Here is a 21,270-nt window from a genome sequence, read left to right as displayed (position 1 = left end):
GAAGATGCGATGGCATGGACTTCAGAGGGGGGCCAGCAACCCTGGTAGGCACCCAGTGTCCCCAGTGGGCTTGTACTGGGGTGACTATCCAGTGCTGAAACCCATGCCACCACATCTTCATTACTATTGTTAACCTGTGCTAGCAAAAGGGAGAGGTCTTCCCCCACGGGATAGTATTGCATGTTGAAGTGCTTAATGAGGAATTTGCACCTTCCTACGAAGCATCCAGCATTGCACAGAAGAAGATAGTGTTCCAGCATGGCTACTCCTGTAGTGTTAGGACACCCACCTGGAAAATCTTCTCATTTTGCTTTTTGAAACAAAAAAATTAAAAATACTTCTTTCCTTATACACCCCTTTCATCTCATCGGTGAAGTGCTTAGGGACAATGTCAATTAAGCCTCTCAATCCTGGTTGGCAGATGTTCTCTTCCTCTGTGTACAGAAGACATCTAGCCAGTAAGAGTGTGACTGCATTCTAAATATTTATGTTTTAGGCTTGATGCAGGTGATACCCTTGAAACACTGCAGCGGTGCAGCTGCGCTGCTGTAGCACTTCAGTGAGGACCGTACTATGCCAACATGAGAGCTTCTCCCGTTGCTGTAGTTAAATCACCTCTGTGAAAGGCTGCAGCTGTCAAAAGGAGAAGTCCTCCCATTGGCATAGCTGTCTACACCGGCGCTTAGGTTGATATAACTGTGTGGGGGTGCGGGGATTTTTCACTCCCCTGAGTGACACATTTATACTGATGTACGTTTATCGACCTGGCCTCCGTAGCAATACTTTTACAGAAGTACTCTGGTCTCAGGAAGTGTCATGTAGTGCAATAGCGGAACCACAAGCTGTCTCTTGGATCTCCTTGGAAGAATCCTCCCTAATGCAGGTTCAAGAGGGGGTTGGACTAGATGACCTCCTGAGGTCTCTTCCAACCCTAATCTTCTATAATTCTGTGAAGATATTTGTGTCCAAATTTTTTTTACAGCCCTGTCTTGTTGCTCACTGCGCCCCATCTGGAACATAGTTTGATACATTCAGCTCAATAAGCCATTTTTCTGAGATTGCTGGCAATAATATTACATTCTGAGATCTTTTGTCTGATGGGGCTGTTCTATCTAGGCCTGCCACATCAAGCACTTGAGAAACTGGCTATTGTTTCACTTTGAAACTGGCTTTATGGGTGTGTCATCCCATAGTTTACTCTGAAGTTCAGTCTTTCTCTTTCTGATTGGGAAACTGCATCTTGTTTTATGCCTTATTTTGATTCATGTCCAAATCTAGTTTCAGCTCAAGGGTAGCTGTAGCCATGTATTTTTCAGGCATGTGGAACTACTTGGATCTGCCCAATACATGTACAATATTGTAAAAAAGCCCTTCTATATTTCAACTTCTGGCAACCAGTGACTATTGAGAAATGCATAGGAGTTTCAGAGAGTTGATTTCATTCAAGTTCTAGAAGCTGATAGATTTAGATTATTTTTTAATTTATGGGAGATTTTTTTTATAAGCTTAGCTGTTTATTTGCACGATGAATTTAGAGGCATGGTTATCATGACTGTGCATGGTAAATCAGTGAATTGTCTCTGGAAATTATTACATATTATTATATACGTGAGGCATAACATAAGTAGATAGAGAATTGCTTGGGCCCTGATTGAGCCCCTTGCCTTGAGTAGTATTGTACTATGGACCAGACTGATATTCTTAAACATGTTGAATAGTACCTTAAGCCATCAGCAGTCTCACAGAAGTCAATGTATGTAAGGGTATCACAGTCTGGCCCTATCCAAGTAGTTCCACTGATAACTCCAGAATGACTTGTACAGTACTATTCAAGGTAAGAATGGGTGACAAAAATCGAGCCCTCGATTTGATTATGCAGCTTGGGCACTCAATTATAGGAATCTGAGACAGAGAGGTAAGTGATTTGCCATAGGTGACATACAAGTCTGCATCAAAGCTAGAAATAAGAACTTGTATCTCCTACCTCTCTCTAACCACTAAGATATATTTCCTAATGTCGATAAGGAGCATTTAAGAAAGAATTTTAGAGTTGTAGAGCTACCACTGGAACACTTCCTGCTGTAATTTGCAGCCAAGCAACACCATTCATTTCAGTGGTGTGACTCCAAATTTACACTGGCGGGGATTGAGAGCAGAATGTGGCTCACTCTCTTTCCCCTTTCAGCAAATATGTTAGACTAGAATATATTCCATCAACACAGTGTGGTTTCTCCCCAGAGTAATCCACAAACAGGAGATTTGAATCAACTCAGACATGTAACTCGTTTGAGTGGGATTTGTCTTGCAGAGCAGATATTCTTTTGAAAACCATCAACCTGGCATTTACAGTAAGCATTTGATGAAAACAGTATATTTTGGTTTAATAATCCACTATCAGATCACAGAGGCACACAGTCATGAATAAGGAACTGAGTAGCACAAATTGCTAGGGCCTCCTTTAAAAGAGATTCCTGTGAAAATCTAGGATTACCCCAGTGGGAGTTTAGTTTCTAATCTCTGCAGGGCCAAAGAGTGAGGTGGTGGTGGCTATTGTCATAAAATATACCAAGTCACGTTTACTCTTCAGAACAGCTTAGCTGTTAGCTTCCTTCTTTGTTATGAAGATGTTCTTAACAATAAAAGAGGAAGCCAAAACAACCTGCTAGGCACTACTGCTGAGGGGCACTTGGCCGGAGACTGTCCTTTATTTAGTACTGACATTGTTTAAGCACTGACCAACTCTTTCCTCAGGAAACAGGCAAGTTCTGCAACTTGAGGTCTGTAATTTACTCCAATAGGAAATATTAACCTCCATTAGGAATAGCAACTATGGGAGTTGCCCAGAGAAGAAACTGTCAGGTTGGCTCCATCATCATTCTTTGCCTTTAATGTGCATTCAACCAAGGAGTTCTATGCCCTTCACCCACATTAGTTAATAGAGCTTTTCAAAACTCTTATTATATTATCTGTCATGACACACGCCTATAGAATAATTGAAGCAGATGGAGGTTAAATGACATGTCAGCAAATCAGTAGTATAGGAAGAGAACCTTTGAGTCAAGACTAACTCCAGTCAGTCCCCTGTGCTGTTCACTACACACACTCTCCCTCCCAGAGCTGGGAAGAGAAGCCAGGGATCCTAATCCTCACTCACCTTCTGTCATCCCTAAAATGTCTTTGCAGTAAAATAAACCCCCAACAATTTAAAAAAGTTTCCTTGGGTTTCCTCCCCTCCCTTTATGATGTGTACTGGTTAGGTTGATCTTTGTATTGTAGAATAATAAACAATGAACAATAAAGGGAACCTGGTATTGGAGACTTCTGGTTGTACCAGCCCTGGGAATACATTCCAACGTGCCCTTTAGTCACCCAGGCACTCACTCATTGTCACACACTTTCATTTTCATCTGACCAGCTGGAAACTTAATGCACAAATAGCAAACAGTTTAAGATTGAAAATCTTCTTGAAATTGTAGTTACAAGAACTGCAAATGGGTAGCATGCAGACACTAGCTATTTCTTACTTGCTAAGAAGCAGAGCTGAAGAGTGTTTCTTCAGTTTTAAAACACTGTAATACAGGTAGGGGACCTGATCCAAAGCCCATTGCAATCAGTGGGAGTCTTTCCATTGATTTCAATGGGCATTGGATCAGGTTTAGGGGAGGTTAATTGAAAAAATGCTCATCTAGGTTAGAAAACAATATTGTACAAGAGAATGTTCTGTGAATTTCTTTATTTTGCAAATACAAGGATTACTGCCAACATTGTCTAATAAGAGAGAAATCATAAGACAAACTGCTACCTAATGGTAAACAGAAAATACTGATCTGACCTGTGTCAAACTTTTGGGGGCTACCAAACATGAGCTAATAAGTGTTGCAAGTTTGAAGCGCCAAATGCTGTAATTCCTCACGCCCACTAAAATTCATGGGAATTGGCAGTCTGAAAATCACACAAAGGCGGCTGCTGCATCTTGAGTCATGGTGAGCCTGCCTGCAGCCAAGGCCAAAAATCTCATTACTGGTGACGTCAGAATCACAGGAGCTGGCAATACTGTGTTTCGAAGTGACTAGTGCTCTGGTGCACAGGTGAATGCTCACAGCACACTCAGCATAGCTTGTGGTTTGTCTGCAGGAGTCCTTTTTAACAGGCTGTGTTCAAAGTGCTTCATTCTGAATCCCCATCAGGCTATGCAAACTGATTGGTCCACCTCATCACCAGCTGTAACACATACAAAGAACCAAGCAAGGATGGGACCTAAGGCTTCTGGAAGGAGGAGACCATGTGATCATCCATTCCAGCGACCCCGCCCCTATAGGAATGGGGTAGCTGTTGTGAGATTCCCCCTTCCCTTTGGATCTAACCACTGCAGAGGGAGGCTGGAATGGGAATTTCCCCCACATTAAGAAAAGGAGTACTTGTGGCACCTTAGAGACTAACCAATTTATTTGAACATAAGCTTTCGTGAGCTACAGTTTAGTCTCTAAGGTGCCACAAGTACTCCTTTTTCTTTTTGCGAATACAGACTAACATGGCTGTTACTCTGAAACCTTCCCCCACATTGTTCCCCCTTCCCCCACATTAAGTGGGTATGTTTGCCAGAGAAAGAGACTGAGCCAGCCAATGAGTTGCGGAACCTGGCAGGGTCCCCAAATGATTAGGGTCTGAAGCAGCTGCTTCTTTTTCTTGTACCCACGGCTGACTTCGGAGACACACAACTCAATGCTCTCAGAAAGAACTGGCTGTGAAGAGCAGTGTGTCAGTCTAGCCTGAACTTGTCTGATGGCACCAAGTCAGCGTGATCTTCTGGTAGATAGAAGTTGTGTCAGACTCCAGATTCCTGTGCACGCAGGCAGAGGCTGCCAGTGCTAAAAAGATGTTGGGTGCAGCAGTTAGCCATTGGCAAAGGCTGTCCCCTCTGCTGAGCAATCGGCGGAGTAAACTTTGGAGACAGCCGCCTTACCTTCCTTCCCAGTCAGAGCGAGGAGGCCTGGGAGAAAGTGAACATTACATGAACGAGAAGAGTGTAGAAGAAGCAGGGAAACTACAGTTGAGAAGTGGAAAAGAAAAATAGCATTTCTGATGGGTCAGCTAGCAGGGGTGGAATTCACAGTCGGCAGGCAAGGACCAGTCTCAGAAGAAATGAACTAAATTATTTCCCAGACAGGTCACTCAGGAACACTGGCACATCAGCTTATGATTCCTTCACTAATACGTCTGGGGCTAGCAGTCTCATATGCTTCCTCTGCCCAGGTCCTGTTTCCGCACATTGGAGACTCTACACTCAGACCCCCATGTGCACTCTGCAATAACGTCTATGCCCTGCAAATGGGATTTTATATTTTCTAATAATATTTTGACTGTGGAGATTTTTGTGGCTGCACCAAACTTCCCTCCAGGTTAAACATCATTCCTGCGCAACTGAGTGTACAGACCAGTTAGTAAGATTTGATCATGTGACAAGTACAATATAACTTTCTATTGTATTCTTCTGCTGAGTCCATCACTATGGTATCTCACAAAGGAGAAAAGGAGCAACATGAAGAGTACTCTATTCTTCTCTCTCTCTCTCTCTCTCTCTCTGACGTGGTCTGAGTACACTTTCTTCTTTATCTTTTGTTCCCCACATTTTGTTCATTATCATGGACAGGCCAAGGAAAACAGCAGGTGGGATTTACATTAAGATATGAAGGCAGTTAAATTTGTGGTCAGGCTTAACTCCTTGAAAGCTGTGGGCCTTAACTCAGGCTTAACTCCTTTCAGAGCTGTGGGCCTTCTGCTGAGAAAGCTCAATCCCTGGTTCTTACAAATCTTTCATCATGGATAGTTCCAGACTACCTGACAAGTGTAGCTGTTGTGGTTGGTCCTGGTCCTGGGTGGAGAGACACCCAACACATTTAGAAATTCAGTGTAATCAAGTAATTCTAGGGACTGATCGTGCAACCTGTGTTTATCTGACTAGTACCAGTAGTGTACTCAGTAAGGACCATTCGTAAGGGTTACCAGATCAGACCCTTATTTTGTATAGCATCTTTCATTCGCCCTATAAAACACTCTCCTCAGCAATTTGTCGACAAAATGCTGGTTTATGTGGCTCACCCAGATTTCTCAGCTAAATCCCTATTGAAGTTCTCTTGATTTTGCACACAAATTGTGTCAAATCTGTTGAAATGCCTATGTGATTCACAAGGACGTAATTTGAAGCCTGCTGTAACTCAGCTCAGAGGTGGTGTGGGTTAGCAATGCGAAGTGATCAGAGCAATTAGTTGGAGTTGGGCCTGCTTCAGCTATTGTTGCTGTACCACTGTATCAATGCCTTGTTTACAATCTCAGGCTACTTTAGGACTCACCAGCAGAAGTCGGATCTCATACCACTATTTTCCAACTGTGTTTAGCTACAACATTGCAGCACTTCCTGCCACAGTCATTCCTGGGCACCACCAAGTCAGGCTACCACAGCTGGATGTGATGTATAGGATTAGAAGGAGGGTGAATTTATTTTATGCTGATTTAGTTTTCTCACTTTTCTGAGTGTCAGAACCAACACTGGAAAGAGGGATTCCTCTTGTCTCCATCTCCCACATACATTGGATTGCTTACTCTTTCTTTGTGTCTGGAACACGAACACCTGGATGTTGACTAGAGCAGCTTATTCAAACAGGTGGTGCAGAGACATATAGAGGAGACAGAGTTTTTTAATGATAAAACAGAATTGTTAAATTAAAAAACTAAAGAAAAATAAATCACCCGTATTATGTTTAGCAGCAGGATTGGTACATGTTTCACTTCATGTGTCATTCATAATGGATTTCTCACTGTTGCCTCATTGGTCTTAAATGTGCTTTCTGACAACTGAGGTTGAACAGACATAATGGGAAAAAATATCCTTGTCATTTGGAAACAAGGGAAACAAAAATCTTCATCTCACCACATGCCAGATCTCGGCCCATCTGTTAGCCAGAGGTTGGAAAGCCTCGTATGTTGCTGGAGCTGCCATGTTGCTGCGCTCTTAGAACACTTGAGAATGAAGAGCATTGGCCAGGTAGGACCTTCTGGAGGTGAAGAAAGCGGAGGACGACGTAAGGACCATTCATCTGTTTTAGTTGGGTATAAGAAATTCCCCATGGGAAGCATGAGAATGGTGGTTCACTTGGCCTATACAAATAAAGCAAATTAATAGATCCCTCAAATCCGCAGGTATCCGCTTTCTATCTGTGGACCGTTTCTGCGGGTACCAGCGTGGATGCGGATACAGATTTTGTATCCGTGTAGGGCTCTGATAGTAAGAGCAGATGGGCAGCTGTGAGGAACTGCGGTGTGGATCCTCCACCTGTGCTCATGATAGGGCAGGTGGAGGGTCTGCTGCGGCTCCCCACAGCTGCCTGCCCGGATCTTACTGTGGCCAGGCTGCAGCTCCGAGCAGCCTCCCTCCCCCACTGGAACCGGGTTTGGGAGAGCCGTGCTGGCAGCCTGGGTCCCTCCACCTGCCCTGGGTGGGGGGCTGGGACACTGACTGGGGGGCTGCTCAAGCCTCCTGCTCAGGACTGGTGGAGGGGCTGCCGTAGCTCCTCACAACTGCCAGCATGGCTCTCCCCAACTTGGCTCCGGAGGGGGCGTGCCTCAGAGCCTCAGTCTGGCCCCCGGTGTAGAGCCCTGCAAATCCGCGGGTATGCACGGATAATTTTTGTGGATCACAGATCGGATGTGGATACACATTTGTGTATCTGCGCAAGGCTGTACAAATTAAATATACATTTAAAAAAATCGGGTACAGAAGCTTATGGATATAGAGAAGTGGCTGGGAAGTTTTACACTCCTATGAGCAGCTTGTACAACAAGTGCTATGCACACTCAATTTGCTCTTCAGTCATTTGCAAACTCAACATGATATCTGCATACCTATAACACAGAGTACCAGAAGTACAAAACCATGGCTGTGTCACTAGCTGGTATGCAGTAGGAGCACATGCAATTATTGCTTATGCGTCTGTGTGTGCAAATACATCATTTGCGCTAGCAGTCATGGTTTATAACTGTGCATACAATTGCATGTTCATGTTTGAAGATCAGGGCCTATATGTCACTTATTTGTTTGCAAAATTCAGTTCATAAAGAGTCCTCATATTGTTAGTGCTAGCTAGTGAGATTGGCTTGTAGTCTTTAATGCCCTAGAAATACATGTGTGTGGTTGAGTAGGAGTGAGGAGAGGGAGCTGTCTACAGTTTCTCCAGCAGGTTGATTTTTTTTTTAGTAATACACTGGCTTTGCCTTCTGGGTGCTGGCCCACAGAGAGGTTAAGGGACCTGCTACCATTAGCAGCTAAAGGAGTTTTCCTTAATCTCAAGTGGTAAAGGGTTGTGTTTAAGAAACTGGAAGAGAACCATAATCCCCAAGTGTATGATTTATCTAATAATTGTGACTATTGTCTGAATCACATAGATTTCATTACAACAGGCAACCTCATGCCATGAACCTGAGGAGTATGACTGTTTAATGCTATTTATCCAAAAGGAAAAAACATCGTGATTAATAATTCATTTGAGATGGTGGCAGGTTCATATTATCTAATAGGTCCCAAAAACTGCACAGCATAGCTTTGAAGGTCTCCTGCCTAAATTCTTCAAGATAAGGCCAAACTGTTATCTGCTGAAAAGCTCCCACGAGAATGTGTGGTAAAACATCAAAGTATAAAACCAGCATTTCACATTCGGCATTTCTTGTTTATGGACATTCTTATGGCATATTAGCCAAAAGACTCTGTCCAATGACGGTGTGTAACATACAATTAATTATTATACACTTAAAGGTGGCTGAGACATAAAGTAATGACCTGAAATCTGTGGTTATGACGCCGGGTGCTGCTTTCTGATTGTCTGAGGCTTAAAGTATACATACTGCGAATTTAGTATGTTTGGAATTGTAGAGCTGAATCCCTCCAGGTATGTCTGTCAAAACTGTCACTAACTTTCTATCTGTGACTGGCCTTCATAGAGATACATGAGGTATGTTGCACAATGAAACAAGCATAATGGGTTTGAAATTGTGAGATTTCCTCTCTGCCTTAAATGTAGTGAAGAGAAGGGGTTTATTAATCCACCACTACATTTTCAAGCCTGGGGCTCTGAATGATCAGTAGCTAAGGATAGCAAGATGGCACCCAGCTTTTGTCCTCTTTAAATTCAGAGCCCTTCTTACTACTAATGATAGTAATCATATTTCTTAATCTCAGTCTCTACCATTTATTTAATTGTCTCTATGCATTAGGCAAATATTAGTTAAGTTCCCTGACAAAAGGGGGCATGTATATATAGGGATCGTTTCGCTCCCCATGACATGCAAACACCTCTGGATGCAGCTGAGCTGACTGAAGAATTCTATTTGAAACTGGTGCATGGTTAGGAGACCAACATTAACATTTGTGCTTTTTGCAAAAAGTGCCATAGTGTATCATGAGCACAAATGATCAGACTCTTCCTCATCTTTCATTTAAAAAAATGCCATGTGTAACACTAGTAACCTCATGCGGGGCATTGATTCATCACTTTGAAAGAAGAGCATCCCCTACTGATTCGCAACCATCACTTCCTGCAGCAGCTTGGTGGTCTCTGTCCAAGTAATGGCCCACTTGGATTCTGCTTGGTTGGTGAGACCACAGCACAGTACAGCCAGAGCCTGAGTAAAGTAGTAGCAGGCCTGGGTGGAGTGGGTACATGATTTAGTCCACATATTCTATTGCAGTACCTCAGCACTGAGCAGCACACACTGTTCACTTCATCTGCGTGTATTAAATAGTGGCTCACACCTTCAGGCCAAGTCAGTTTCTGGAACTCTTCCTCTCAGACTCCAGCTAATTATCGACAGCTGAAAAATTAACTTTTCATAAGGAAAATGCTGGCATCGACATCAAATGGGAATTGTGTTACACAAAGGCCACACTTGCAGCAACAGCATATTGCACACAAATGCAACATCAATCAAATGCTTAAAAAAAATAGTGGTTTCATCTCCGACACAAGCATTGCTGGTATCAGCCTTTCCTCTTTCCTTAAATTAAAGAGTCTCCTGTTAGTCTCAGACAGTCTAGTGCTCCATACAATGTTGTTTTGTGTTGGAAAATTCTCTTTTGAAATATTAATTATGTTCTGTCTGGTGCTGTAAGCTAACCGGAAATGATTTCCTATTTATTGCCAGAACCATTTGTCTAATTTGGGACTGTCTTTGTTTATGTTTTACAGTTAAAACTAATTAAATGGCTTTATATATTTCCGTATTGGAAAAAAAAATTGCATCTTACTGGTGCTTTGTTCACACTGTTGTAATTTAGGGGCTATCAGCAATCGCCCATCTTCATGGTTTTGCAACTGGGCCCTGAAAATCTGTTCTGGAATTGAATTGGCAAACAGAAACAACATGTGTTTTAAAATACACAATTGGCAAAATTCTGAATCACAACTAAAAGGCTTGTTGTCTTTGTTGATCCCTTTGGTGCTCATGGGAATTATAGTGGACCATATCACGACACTGGGCAAAAATCAGGAAGAGCAAGTTACAGTACCCGATGCTGAAAAACCACACCATCCCCCAATAAATGCTGTCCTGACCATCTCAGAATCCTCTTGCAGGCAGTGTGGTCTTCACATAGTCCTCTACTGCAGCTCCTGGAGTGAACTATAGGAGTCAGCTCTTGGTTTTCCTGGCCACAGGATCTATGCTAGTGCCGGAGCAACAGACCACCCCATTTTAGGCCTTCCACCCTCCTGCATATGTGGCAACCACGTAGTATGCTGGTGCAGCACCATCCCTCTAAGGCATCTCTTTGCATGCATGCTAGGATCAACAATGTATACATAGTTTTCTTTCTATGCATTTTTTTGTACCTGTAGCACATGGCAGTATTTCTTAAGGGAACTCCGTTAGGGTATGTCTACCCTGCAGTGGGACTGAGCCATCCAGCCCTGGTAAACGTGGGCTCGCATGCCTAGAGGGTTGGGTGGACTTGAGAGCCCAAGCTGAAGCCTGAGCCATAACATCACCACTGCTATGTTTAGGGTGCTAACACAAGCCCCACTACAGCAAGTCTGTCTACTTGGGCGATGAGGCTTGCTCCCAGCTGCTGTACAGACGAACCCTTTGGCATGGGACCACCAGGGGTTGGGTTGGTCTGAACAAGAACAGAAAGTTGGAAGCTTTTTGGACCTTTATCCAAACTTCCTCAGACCCTTTAGGCTGAAGAACCAGCCTGGAAATCTCACAAAAATGGACTTTCTCATGAGACTTCCAAGGCTTCTCATTTCCAGTTGGTACATGAAATGGGGGGAAATGGAGGTGGGTGGGAGAAGACGAAGGAAGCCTTTACAGATTCTTGGTTTGGATTGGCTTGAGGGACAGGTGAAGGTTCAGGTCAGCTTGCCCATCCTTAGTTAATTGTGGGTTTTGAAAAGAGAATAACCTACAAGAGGCGAGGATGCAGGCTAGCCTTTTGGTTAAGGCACAGGGCTGAGTGCCAGAAGTTGTAGTCCGTCCCCACTGTCAGTGACCTCCTGGGCAAGTCACTTAAGACTCAAGACTTTTAGAGCTGTAATAACAAAATGCCAAAGTAGCAGTGTCTGGAAGGCATGGAGATTATGCCTCTTCCTGAACTCTGCTCAGGCATATAAAGCCTGGGAGGAGGGGGGAAACAGAGGGAGGAGGTCCCCTTGCTTCACCTGTTCAGCAGGTGCAGCCATTGCTTCCCTCAGTGCAACCATCCCAGAGGGTAGGGCCCTGCCTAGGGTCCACCCAGGAAAAGGAAACTAACCCTTGCACTCACCAGTACTGGAAACATGGCTATAGACTGATATTGCTGTAGGAGTTGGTACAGTTGGTCAGGTCATGATGCACAGAAATGGTTTATAAGGAGATCCTGACCTGGTGAGAGACATTAATCAGTCCTGTGAAGAACCTGCATTTTAATAACAGTCTGAGGATGCACTTTCCCAATCTGAGGCAGGATTAGGGACTGCATCTTGCAGTCCTTTAGGAGGCCAGCAGGATTGGGCTATAGGTGTTCATTGGATAGCACAGACTGTCAGGGCAGTAGATGGCTGGCAAAGCTTTTCCTCTGTGTGTACAAGTGGAACTTTAACAAACTCAAGATGCACAGTTCAGCCACATGAGTTGCACTTGCCTCTCGCTAAGGTGAATTAAATATGTAAATGCATGCTAATTTTAGGTTCAAGCTGGAGATCTGGTCCAACACAGCTATCCAAAGTCACACAAAAGAATTCACCCTTTCCTTTGTTTCCAGATTATCATCTGTACAGGATCAGCATTACAATTTTCAGAGAAGCCTCAACTGGCCATTGGGGGCGGTAAGTGGGAGCAAGAGGAAGAAGTGAATTGCGTACAATCCCCCTCTGCTTCCACTGTCAGGGGACTGAGCTCTGGACTCATGGTAGTTCACCAGTTCCAGTGCTAGTGGGGAGATCAAAGGGGCCCATCAGACAGCACAGGAAGGGTGGGTGGAAGTAGGCCATGCCAGTAACCTCCAGGCTTTATGCTTAAGGCCACTGCTTATGTTCACCAGAAACTGAACACAGTTTTAGGTGCAGTTTTCTTTTTAATGTTCTCTGTTTAGAGAGCTAGAGCCCTCTCTGTGGTGGCATACAGATGTTGTAGACTTGGTTTTCTAACTAGAAGCATTGCACATTCCAGAGCAGAAACAATGCTTTCAGCCTGGAAAGAGGGAGCTTTTCCTGTTCTGAGTTAAGGTGCAGTTTATAAAAATGTGATTATAGTAAATTGCAAGTGGGCTGCACACTCAAGGATTTTTTACCCGTAGCCAGTTCCTCATAAACCCAGCAACTTTGTCATGTTTTCTAGTCAACTTTGGTTTAGTTTTAATATTGGTTTAAGTAAGGTCAGAACCGAACTTTTAGGTTGAAGATATTCTAGGACTAGCTTATTTGTGTTGCATATTCAAGGGGAAAACTGCAAGGACACCTACATTACAGAAAAAAAAAAAATCCTGCTAGGGGTCCTTCTGACAACTTCTGATAAAAAGATATTCTTTACACAATTCATGGCTAACCTGTGGAACTCACTGCTCCTGATCTCAGCATTAAGATATTTTAAAAAAAAGTTTAGACATTGATATGCATAATAAGAACACCCACTGAATATTAAACCCTCCTTATGCTTTAATATATGAGCCAACCAGTAACTCATGGGGTTTAGGAAGAAGCTTCCCCTGATGGTCAGTCTATTCCACAATTGTCCATTAAGCAACTCCTTGTCCCTTCCTTAGAAACATCAGGTGCTGGCCAATGTCAAAGACATGACACTGGTCGAGACAGACTTCTGGTCTGATCCAGTATAGCGGTTCCTATCTTCCTGTCCCAGCACACTTGCTAGGTCTCCTGGAGAGAAAAATATCTGGACTCTGAAAGAAATAGGAGTCCTTTATATGGAAGCTCTTTGGAGCCAGGAACATGTCTTAGCCTGCATTTTCTAAATCACTTGCATATTATTGTTCTGTGTTCATACATAACTATATATTAAAAGAAGCAGTTTTTTTCTGCTGATTAAAGCAAGGGGCTGGGAGTTGAGTCTGGGGTTCTAATCTGCCACTGATTTGTTGGGTGACTGTAGCAGGGCTTACCTGGTCTAGTTTTGGTTGCTGCCTCAGGTTCCCTTCTTCCCTAGTTAATAAAACTCACAATCTGAGTGTTTTCTCAATAACCCTCCCTTTTCTGGGAGTCTGGTTTATTCATGTAAAGTTCAGAACAACATATCTTCCACCCAGCCTTCCTAGCTGTGTCACATCCTTGGTGCAGGGTTCTTAGCCCTGTCCATGTTGAGGCTTTCCTCCTAGCAAGCTCTTGCTCCCTGCAGGTTTCTCTCCCAGGCCTTCTGCCAAAGCACCTTAGAGAGTTACTCAGCCTGGGCCTCTTCTCTGGTCTTTTCCTGGCTATTCCCCTGCTCTTGAATAGAGCACTCATGCCCAGGTCTTCTCTAACTGGAGTCTCTCCTCTGACTCACTCACAGACTGCTGTCCCAGCAGGCCGGGGTCATAGTCACATGCTCCCCATTACATGACCCCACTCATTTTCTCCTCCTGGGGGAGAGGGGCTACGGCTGGCAAAGGTGAGGTTGACCCACAACTCCCTTGAAGGGCCAACTCATTCTTTGACAATGACCTTGACCCACATCACCACAGGATGAAATGGGCCCTAGCCATGCAGTTTGGGTCAAAATGTGGGTGTCGTTTGGCTCAGGTATTACTGTTTGGCTCCATCTCCTACAGGAGTTCAGTGTAAGCCCCTACCCCTCTCTCTGTCTGTGAATAGGCATGTTTTTGTCTCCTTCCTTGGGAGATGATAGCTAGGAAGTCAGCTGTTCTCCCTTGTCTTTTCTTTCTCTGTCTCTGTTTGGTGCCAATGGAAACAGTGTACAGTACCAAGCCCAAAACCATACATCTGAAGATTTGTGATTTCTGTCCATGTGCAATTTGCATATAGTTCCCATAAATCGCATGGAGAGGAGTTAATGTGGCTCACACTTGACAGAGTGTGAATTATGGTGTTTACATGTGTTTTGAGATGCTCAGGTTTGCATGTATTTAAAGCAGCTACCTAGGATTAGGTAGCAGTAGTTACAAATGGAAAAGATCTATTAAATCATCCAGTCCCATCACTGCCCTGGCAGTATAAAGTCCTCCAGCACAGGACATATCAGATCGATAGTGGGCTATTCCAGTTATGTCCCAGGACCAGCCTTGCCTGACCTGCCAGCAGGAAGACAACCTCCTCTTTCTCTCCAAACAGCAGGCTCTCCTCTCTGCCGCTGCTATGCCACTGCTGGCCCCTGTTCTTCGCTCCTTTATGCATCTCACACTATCACAGCAGGAGACCAGAGCCCAGCACAGGGAGCGAAGAAAGGAAGCAGCAGGCAGAATGTCTCCTTTCCACCCCCACTCTTCAATGCCCTAGTCATCTGGGTGTGGGAGAGGGCAGAGAGGAGCCTCATGGGACATGGACAGAGGAGACTTCAGGGAGGAGGTAGAGAGACTCTGGGAACAAGACAGAGTAGAAGCCCCTGGGGCAATGCTCAGTAAATTCAATTGACATTGGCCTCCCATCTAGGACCCTAAGTAAGTACTTTGATGGCTAGCCCATGCTACTGCAGCTACAGTGCTAACAAGCGTACATCGATCCAAGATGGAAATTACACCCCAGTGTAGACATCCTCCAAGCATTTTATACCAGTGTTCAAATGGAAGGATATTGGGGTAAGTTCCTGCCCTCATGGAGATCTCCCCTTCTTTGCATATGACTAACCCATGCCTTTCATAGATTCCAAGGCTAGAAGGGACCATTGTAATAATCTAGCCTGACTTCCTGTATAACACAGGCTACAGAACTTCCCCCAAATAATTCCTAGAGCAGAGTTTTTAGAAAAAACCCCAGCCTTGGTATAAAAATTGTCAATGATGGAGAATCCACCATGACCCTGGGTGTTGTTCCAATGATTAATTACCCTCACAGTTTAAAAATTCACATCTTATTTCCAGTCTGAATTTGTCTAGCTTTAAATCCCAGCCATTGGATTATGTTCTACTTTTCTTTGATAAATTGAAGAGGCCATTATTAAATATTTGTTCCCAATGTAGGTACTTATAGACCGTAATAAAGTCATGCCTTAACCTTCTCTTTAAGTTAAATAGATAGAGCTCATTGAGTCTGTTACTATAAGGCATGTTTTCTTAACCCTTTAATCATTCTCGTGACTCTTCTCTGAGCTTTCTCCAATTTACCATCTTCCTTCTTGAATTGTGGACACCAGAACTGGATACGGTACTCCAGCAGCAGTTGCGCTAGTGCTAAATACAGAAATAATATAACCTCTCTACTCCTACTCAAGATTCCCCTGTTTATGCTTCCAAGGATTGCATTAGCCCTTTTGGCTACAGCGTTGCACTGGAACAGCTGATTATCCACCACTTCCAAATCTTTTTCAGTCACCGCTTCCCAGGATGGAAGTGCCCATTCTGTCAGTATGGCCTGCATTCTTTGTCCCTATATGTATACATTTACATTTAGCCATATTAAAACACGTGCTTGCACCCAGCTTACCAAACAATTCAGGTTGCTCTGGCTCAGTGACCTGGCCTCTTCATTATTTACCACTCCCCCAATTTGTGTGTCATCGGCAAACTTTATCCATGGTGATTTTGTTTTCTTCCATGTCATTAATAAAAATGTTAAATAGCGTCGGGCCAAGAACTGATCCCAGTGAGCCCCTATTAGAGACACACCCATTCGATGATGATTCCCCCTTTACCATTACATTTTTAGACCTATCAGTTAGCCAGCTTTTAAACCAGTTAATATGTGCCATGTTAATTTTATATCATTCTGGTTTTTTAATCAAAATGTCATGTGGTTACCATATCAGATGGCTTAGAGAAGTCTGTTTATATCAGCACTATTCCCTTAATCAAACTTTCAACTCATCAGTAAAAACAGTTTAACAGAGGGGGCATGTCCCTCGGGGGGCTGCTGCTTCTGGGAGGAGAGTTTCAAAGTCAGCAACATTTTGGGTGCTCCAGTTCAGCCTGGTGAGCCTGTCAGGTGGTGAGCCTATCCCATTGCAATGAGCAGCAGAGAGGTTGCGTGGATAAAAATACTTCTGAAGAGCTATTTTACCCTTTGTAATAGACAAGTTGGCACTAAAAACCAAGTAGTTTCTAAACATGTCCCCATGGGAGGATATCTCCTTCCCCCTTCCATGATCTTCGCTTGCTAATTGAATAGTGGGCCATACTAATCAAATGAGCACAGTCTATTTTCCAGGAACAGTTATAACCATTTTTGCTAGTGAACTTAATGAACTTAATGTGCTAGTGAACTTCCTTTGACAAGTCCTGTTACTGCCTCCTTCCTTAATTATGGGTCTGAGAAAGCATTTTTGTTTAAATGTGGGAGGGGGAGTAGTAGATTCACCCCTCTGCAAGAACCTATCCCCATCTCCACCCCTGGAAACATGGAGTTTATCCCAAGCTGAAGGGCAAGAGAAATGCAGGAGTTTCTTGTTAAAACATCATCAACATATCACTGTCAGATATTAATCTCACACTTCACAAGATACACATGTGAGACATGCCCATTCTGTGCATCGCTATCATGCACTTCCCTAACTCTCATGCTAGGTTACTTGGTTTTTTTAAGGCACCCCACCGCCTCCCTTTTTTGGGAGAAACTGAATGAAGCAACGGTAGCTTTCTTCTGCTTTGAAAACAGAGTATGTTCTTGGACTGTATTGAGCCCTTGCAATCCAGGCACTGGGAGTCAGAACCTTTTCCAGAGCTGGATTACTCTGTTTTATGGGCTGCCAAATGTCTCTAAATGTCAAAAACTCCTAAGGAAAATGTGTCGTGCAGAGCATGGCACATACATAGGTTTGTTGCTCAACTTGAGGCATCTCCCATTAATTTTCTGCAAATTTTTTTGTCCATATTTTCCAAACTGTGGAATAATCAACATTTGCCTGAAGGCAAAGGGCACCCAGCGTGGAAGGCCAGGTAGTACGATAGTACCATTTATTTTGTGAGGGGATGGAGAGTGTTGGCATTTCATCCCACTGAACTGGTCTGTCTCTCGGAGAGTTTGGATCACATAACAGCAGCAAGGATCTTTGCTGACATATTTTTGGGGAGTAAAGTAACACAAAGCTGCTCCTGTGAGCATGCCTAGGAGGGTCATATGAGCTGTGAAGAAAGGAAATAATTGTGTAAAAGGGGGAATAAAAGGAAATCCATTCCCAGGGCAGAAGTCCCATGGACGTGTAAAGCTTTCACAGATAAACGGGAGCTGAAATCTTTGGTCACTCACCTGAAGAGATAGCGATTCCCTCTGACTTGCATAGTAATATGGAGCGTTGGGGTTTGGGGCAAGGGGGAAGAGAACACTGTAGCTGGGCATAAAGTTATTGCAATGAAATAAGCAACGCTTCTGAGGGCACAAGGCTGCAGGAAGGTCATTTCAACAGAGACTGCAATGGTTTGGGCAGTTTGTTCCTACATTTAGGTGCTTGTCGGAGTTTCAAAGGTGCTGAGCTGCTGACTTCCAGGGGAGCTACAGATACTCTGAACCTTTGTAAATTAGGCTGCTATTGTTTCCTAGCTATGCAGACAGCTCCCTTTTAACCCTATTCCCATTGGACTTCTGTGCTGTAGTGATATTCTTCTTGAGCACAGACTGGCTACACGTGATAATTCTGCCTCACAGGCTTGGTTTCTAGGGCCTAATGGACCAAGTAGGTAAGTGGAACAAGAGCAAAGCAACTAAAATTAGAAGAGCAGCCAGCAAGTGGAGAACAAACCCTTTACTAGATGGGCTTTTTTACAATCTGAAGTCATTCCCTCTTGGTCACCAGGTGACCTACTGCCTGCTCAGGAGTTAGATTTAAAGCCTTTGAAAATTCTGCTCAGATCAGGAAACTTTTTTTATCCCACAAGGCCTTCACATTCCAGGTCTGCTGGTGACTTTGTGACTGACTCTGGTATCACATCACCAGAGGAGGGAATCCCACACATTCTGGAATGGGACAGAAGCCTAGTGAGTTGTGGAAATGTAGCTGGATATCAGGACAGCCTTCCTACTAGTGGGATCCTATTGAGCTGTGAGATAATCTTCTGAAGGGAAGCGCTAGAAGCCTCATAACTTGGCTCATTTAAAATGACTGCAGGTTGGATAAAGTGCTTGGGAATGTACTGTCAGGAACATCTGTGCATTAGTCAGGGAGCATTGACTAGGTGATGGAATGGAATGGGTCTGTGGGCATTGTGGGCATTTCTCTTCTGCTGAGAACAGCAGAAAAATGAGCACGAGGGGAAACTGTGCACTTTGTATGCAACAAAATCATGGTCCCTGTTTAGCATGCACCTTGCTAGTAGCAAAATGGAAGCAGATGGTACATGTTTTGATGTGCAGATATTCCAACTTGAAGACGTGGCTGTTCAAAGCCTTACACAGGGAGTTCTGCTTGAAAATCCCATTATTTGTAATAATTTCTAACAGGATTTGTGCTTTCAGTTCTTTCCCCCCCCCCCATCTCCCTATGCATCACTTTGAAAATGCCTTTCACAGTCTCAGCCACTTTCATTAATACCCAAGTCATTTTATATTCCTCTGTTGTGTGTGTTTGACTGATTTGAACTTTATAAAGAAGCAGCACCCTCTCCCTTAAGCCCTCCAGTTTAAATGTTCAAAAGGGAAACAACTCTTTGCTACTGTGAATCAACTCTGAGGTAGATTTAGATATAGAGTTTTGAAGTATACGTGCAGTTTTTTAACCTAGCACTCGGGTGGCAGGTGCCTTTGGAAAAAACAAACAAATCATCATTTGTCAGGCTAGCTGTGTGGAAATACGCTGATACATTCGAGGCTGTAAATCAGGTACCCAGCTACCTGTGCTATATATGCCTGTGTAACTGTAGGGCTGTTTTCTATCTTACTGCACCTTTAAAAGTAAAGGGGGCCTCCTAACCTGTCTCAGACATTCCCTGAGAGTTATCCCAAGATGGCAAACATTATTATCATTATGTATGTTACTGTAATACCTAGGAGCACTTGTCCTGGAACAGGACGCCATTGTACTAGACACTGTACAACCACAAAACAAGTAGATGATCTTTGCCCCAAAGAGTTTACAATCTAAATAATGACAGGTTTCAGAGTAGCAGCCGTGTTAGTCTGTATTCGCAAAAAGAAAAGGAGTACTTGTGGCACCTTAGAGACTAACAAATTTATTTAAGCATAAGTTTTCGTGAGCTACAACTCACTTCATCGGATGCATCACTGAATGCATCCGATGAAGTGAGCTGTAGCTCACGAAAGCTTATGCTCAAATGAATTTGTTAGTCTCTAATCTAAGTAATGTTACAGAGTGAGTCTCTCACACACTGTACTCTCTCATGGAGACGACATATTAGTTCTTTCTCTGTTTTCCTTTTCCCCTTCAATCTAAAATAAGTCCTCCAAACTGAAAGTACATGTTTGATGTTTGTCTGTGGAAAAACATTCCTGACATATAGCTCTAACAGCTCTGTTGAGACCTAGAGGGCCAAATGTGTAGAAATGGAGACCCGATCTCTGTGTGCAAGGAATGTAGAGTGAGAAGAGCCATTGATATTAACAGCACAAAACATGGATTAACCGAATCTGGGAGCCTTGAGTAAGTTTGGTTAATTGAATAGTCAAGGATATTTTCTATGTCATTATGGATGGTCAGATCATTGTAACAAATCCCATGTGGTAGAGGCAACAGAGTTGTTATATCCGTGTCAGTCCCGGGATATTAGAGAGACAAGTTGGGTGAGGTTATATTTGTATATGTAAAAGATATTACCTCACCCACCTTGTCTCTCTAGAGACAACAGGTGCATTTATTATATAAATCACTCACACATGAGGAGCTAGGACAACCCATTCAGCTCCAAAACCACAAGCCTCAACCGCTTGCGCGAAAAGAGCCTGCTGATAGCTAGGAGCAGTAGCAGGCCCCTTAACCTTCTGTGGCCCAGATACCAGGAGGCACATATTCACTCAGTCTCACACACTGTCACATAACTCAACATGACTCCGTCTGGGGTAAACTAAAGTTCAGATAATCAGGGCTGAGCTGTTTTTTTTACCTGTTAAACTATCAGTCAGCTGCACTCAGCTAAAGAGGCAGACTTTGCTTTTACAGGGGGAGTTTTATGCAGTGATAAAACAGGGAGCCTTCTGGCCCACTTCCCAACATTCATGTCCAGGAAACTGTGGAGTACATTTTATCTCACCGTACAAGATAAGAAACCAGCGTCGACTGTAACGGGTCTCTTCACTCTCTGCACAGGCCCTTCATGCTTCTGCCCCCGCTGATGGAGTGGATGCGAGTGGCTATCACCTACGCTGAGCATCGGCGCAGTTTAACTGTGGACAGCGATGATATCAGGCAGACGGCCAGGCTGCTCTTACCAGGACTGGACTGCGAACCACGGCAGCTGAAGTATGTGGGCTTATCTTTACAGTCAGTTATAATAATCATAGCACTTTGCCCTTCTGTATCACCTTCCATTGGAGGATGCTCTCAAAGCACTTTATAAACATCACTGAATTTAGCCTCACAGCACTCCTGTGAGCTAAGGAAGTTTTAGCCTGATTTTACAGATCGGGCACAGAGAGATTGTGACTTGCCCTCTGTCATGCACACAGTCTGCAGCAGAGGCAGGCTAAGAACATAGGTAGA

At 43.7% G+C, this 21,270-nt stretch overlaps 1 protein-coding gene across 2 annotated transcripts in view; it reads left to right on the top strand.

Annotated features, from left to right (window-relative positions):
• Window positions 1-21,270, top strand: part of ABTB2 (ankyrin repeat and BTB domain containing 2) — a 192,796-nt gene that overhangs the window by 144,218 nt on the left and 27,308 nt on the right. For both annotated transcript variants that reach the window (XM_043548297.1, XM_007067964.4), the window contains one exon: window positions 20,878-21,030. In XM_043548297.1, coding sequence (XP_043404232.1) covers window positions 20,878-21,030 — 153 coding nt within the window. The remainder of the gene's footprint in view (window positions 1-20,877; window positions 21,031-21,270) is intronic.

This window comes from Chelonia mydas, chromosome 6 (genome assembly GCF_015237465.2).
Source record: "Chelonia mydas isolate rCheMyd1 chromosome 6, rCheMyd1.pri.v2, whole genome shotgun sequence".
Taxonomy (NCBI): domain Eukaryota; kingdom Metazoa; phylum Chordata; order Testudines; family Cheloniidae; genus Chelonia; species Chelonia mydas.
Note: the sequence above shows the minus strand (reverse complement) of the source record. Positions and strands in the feature narration are given on the sequence as shown.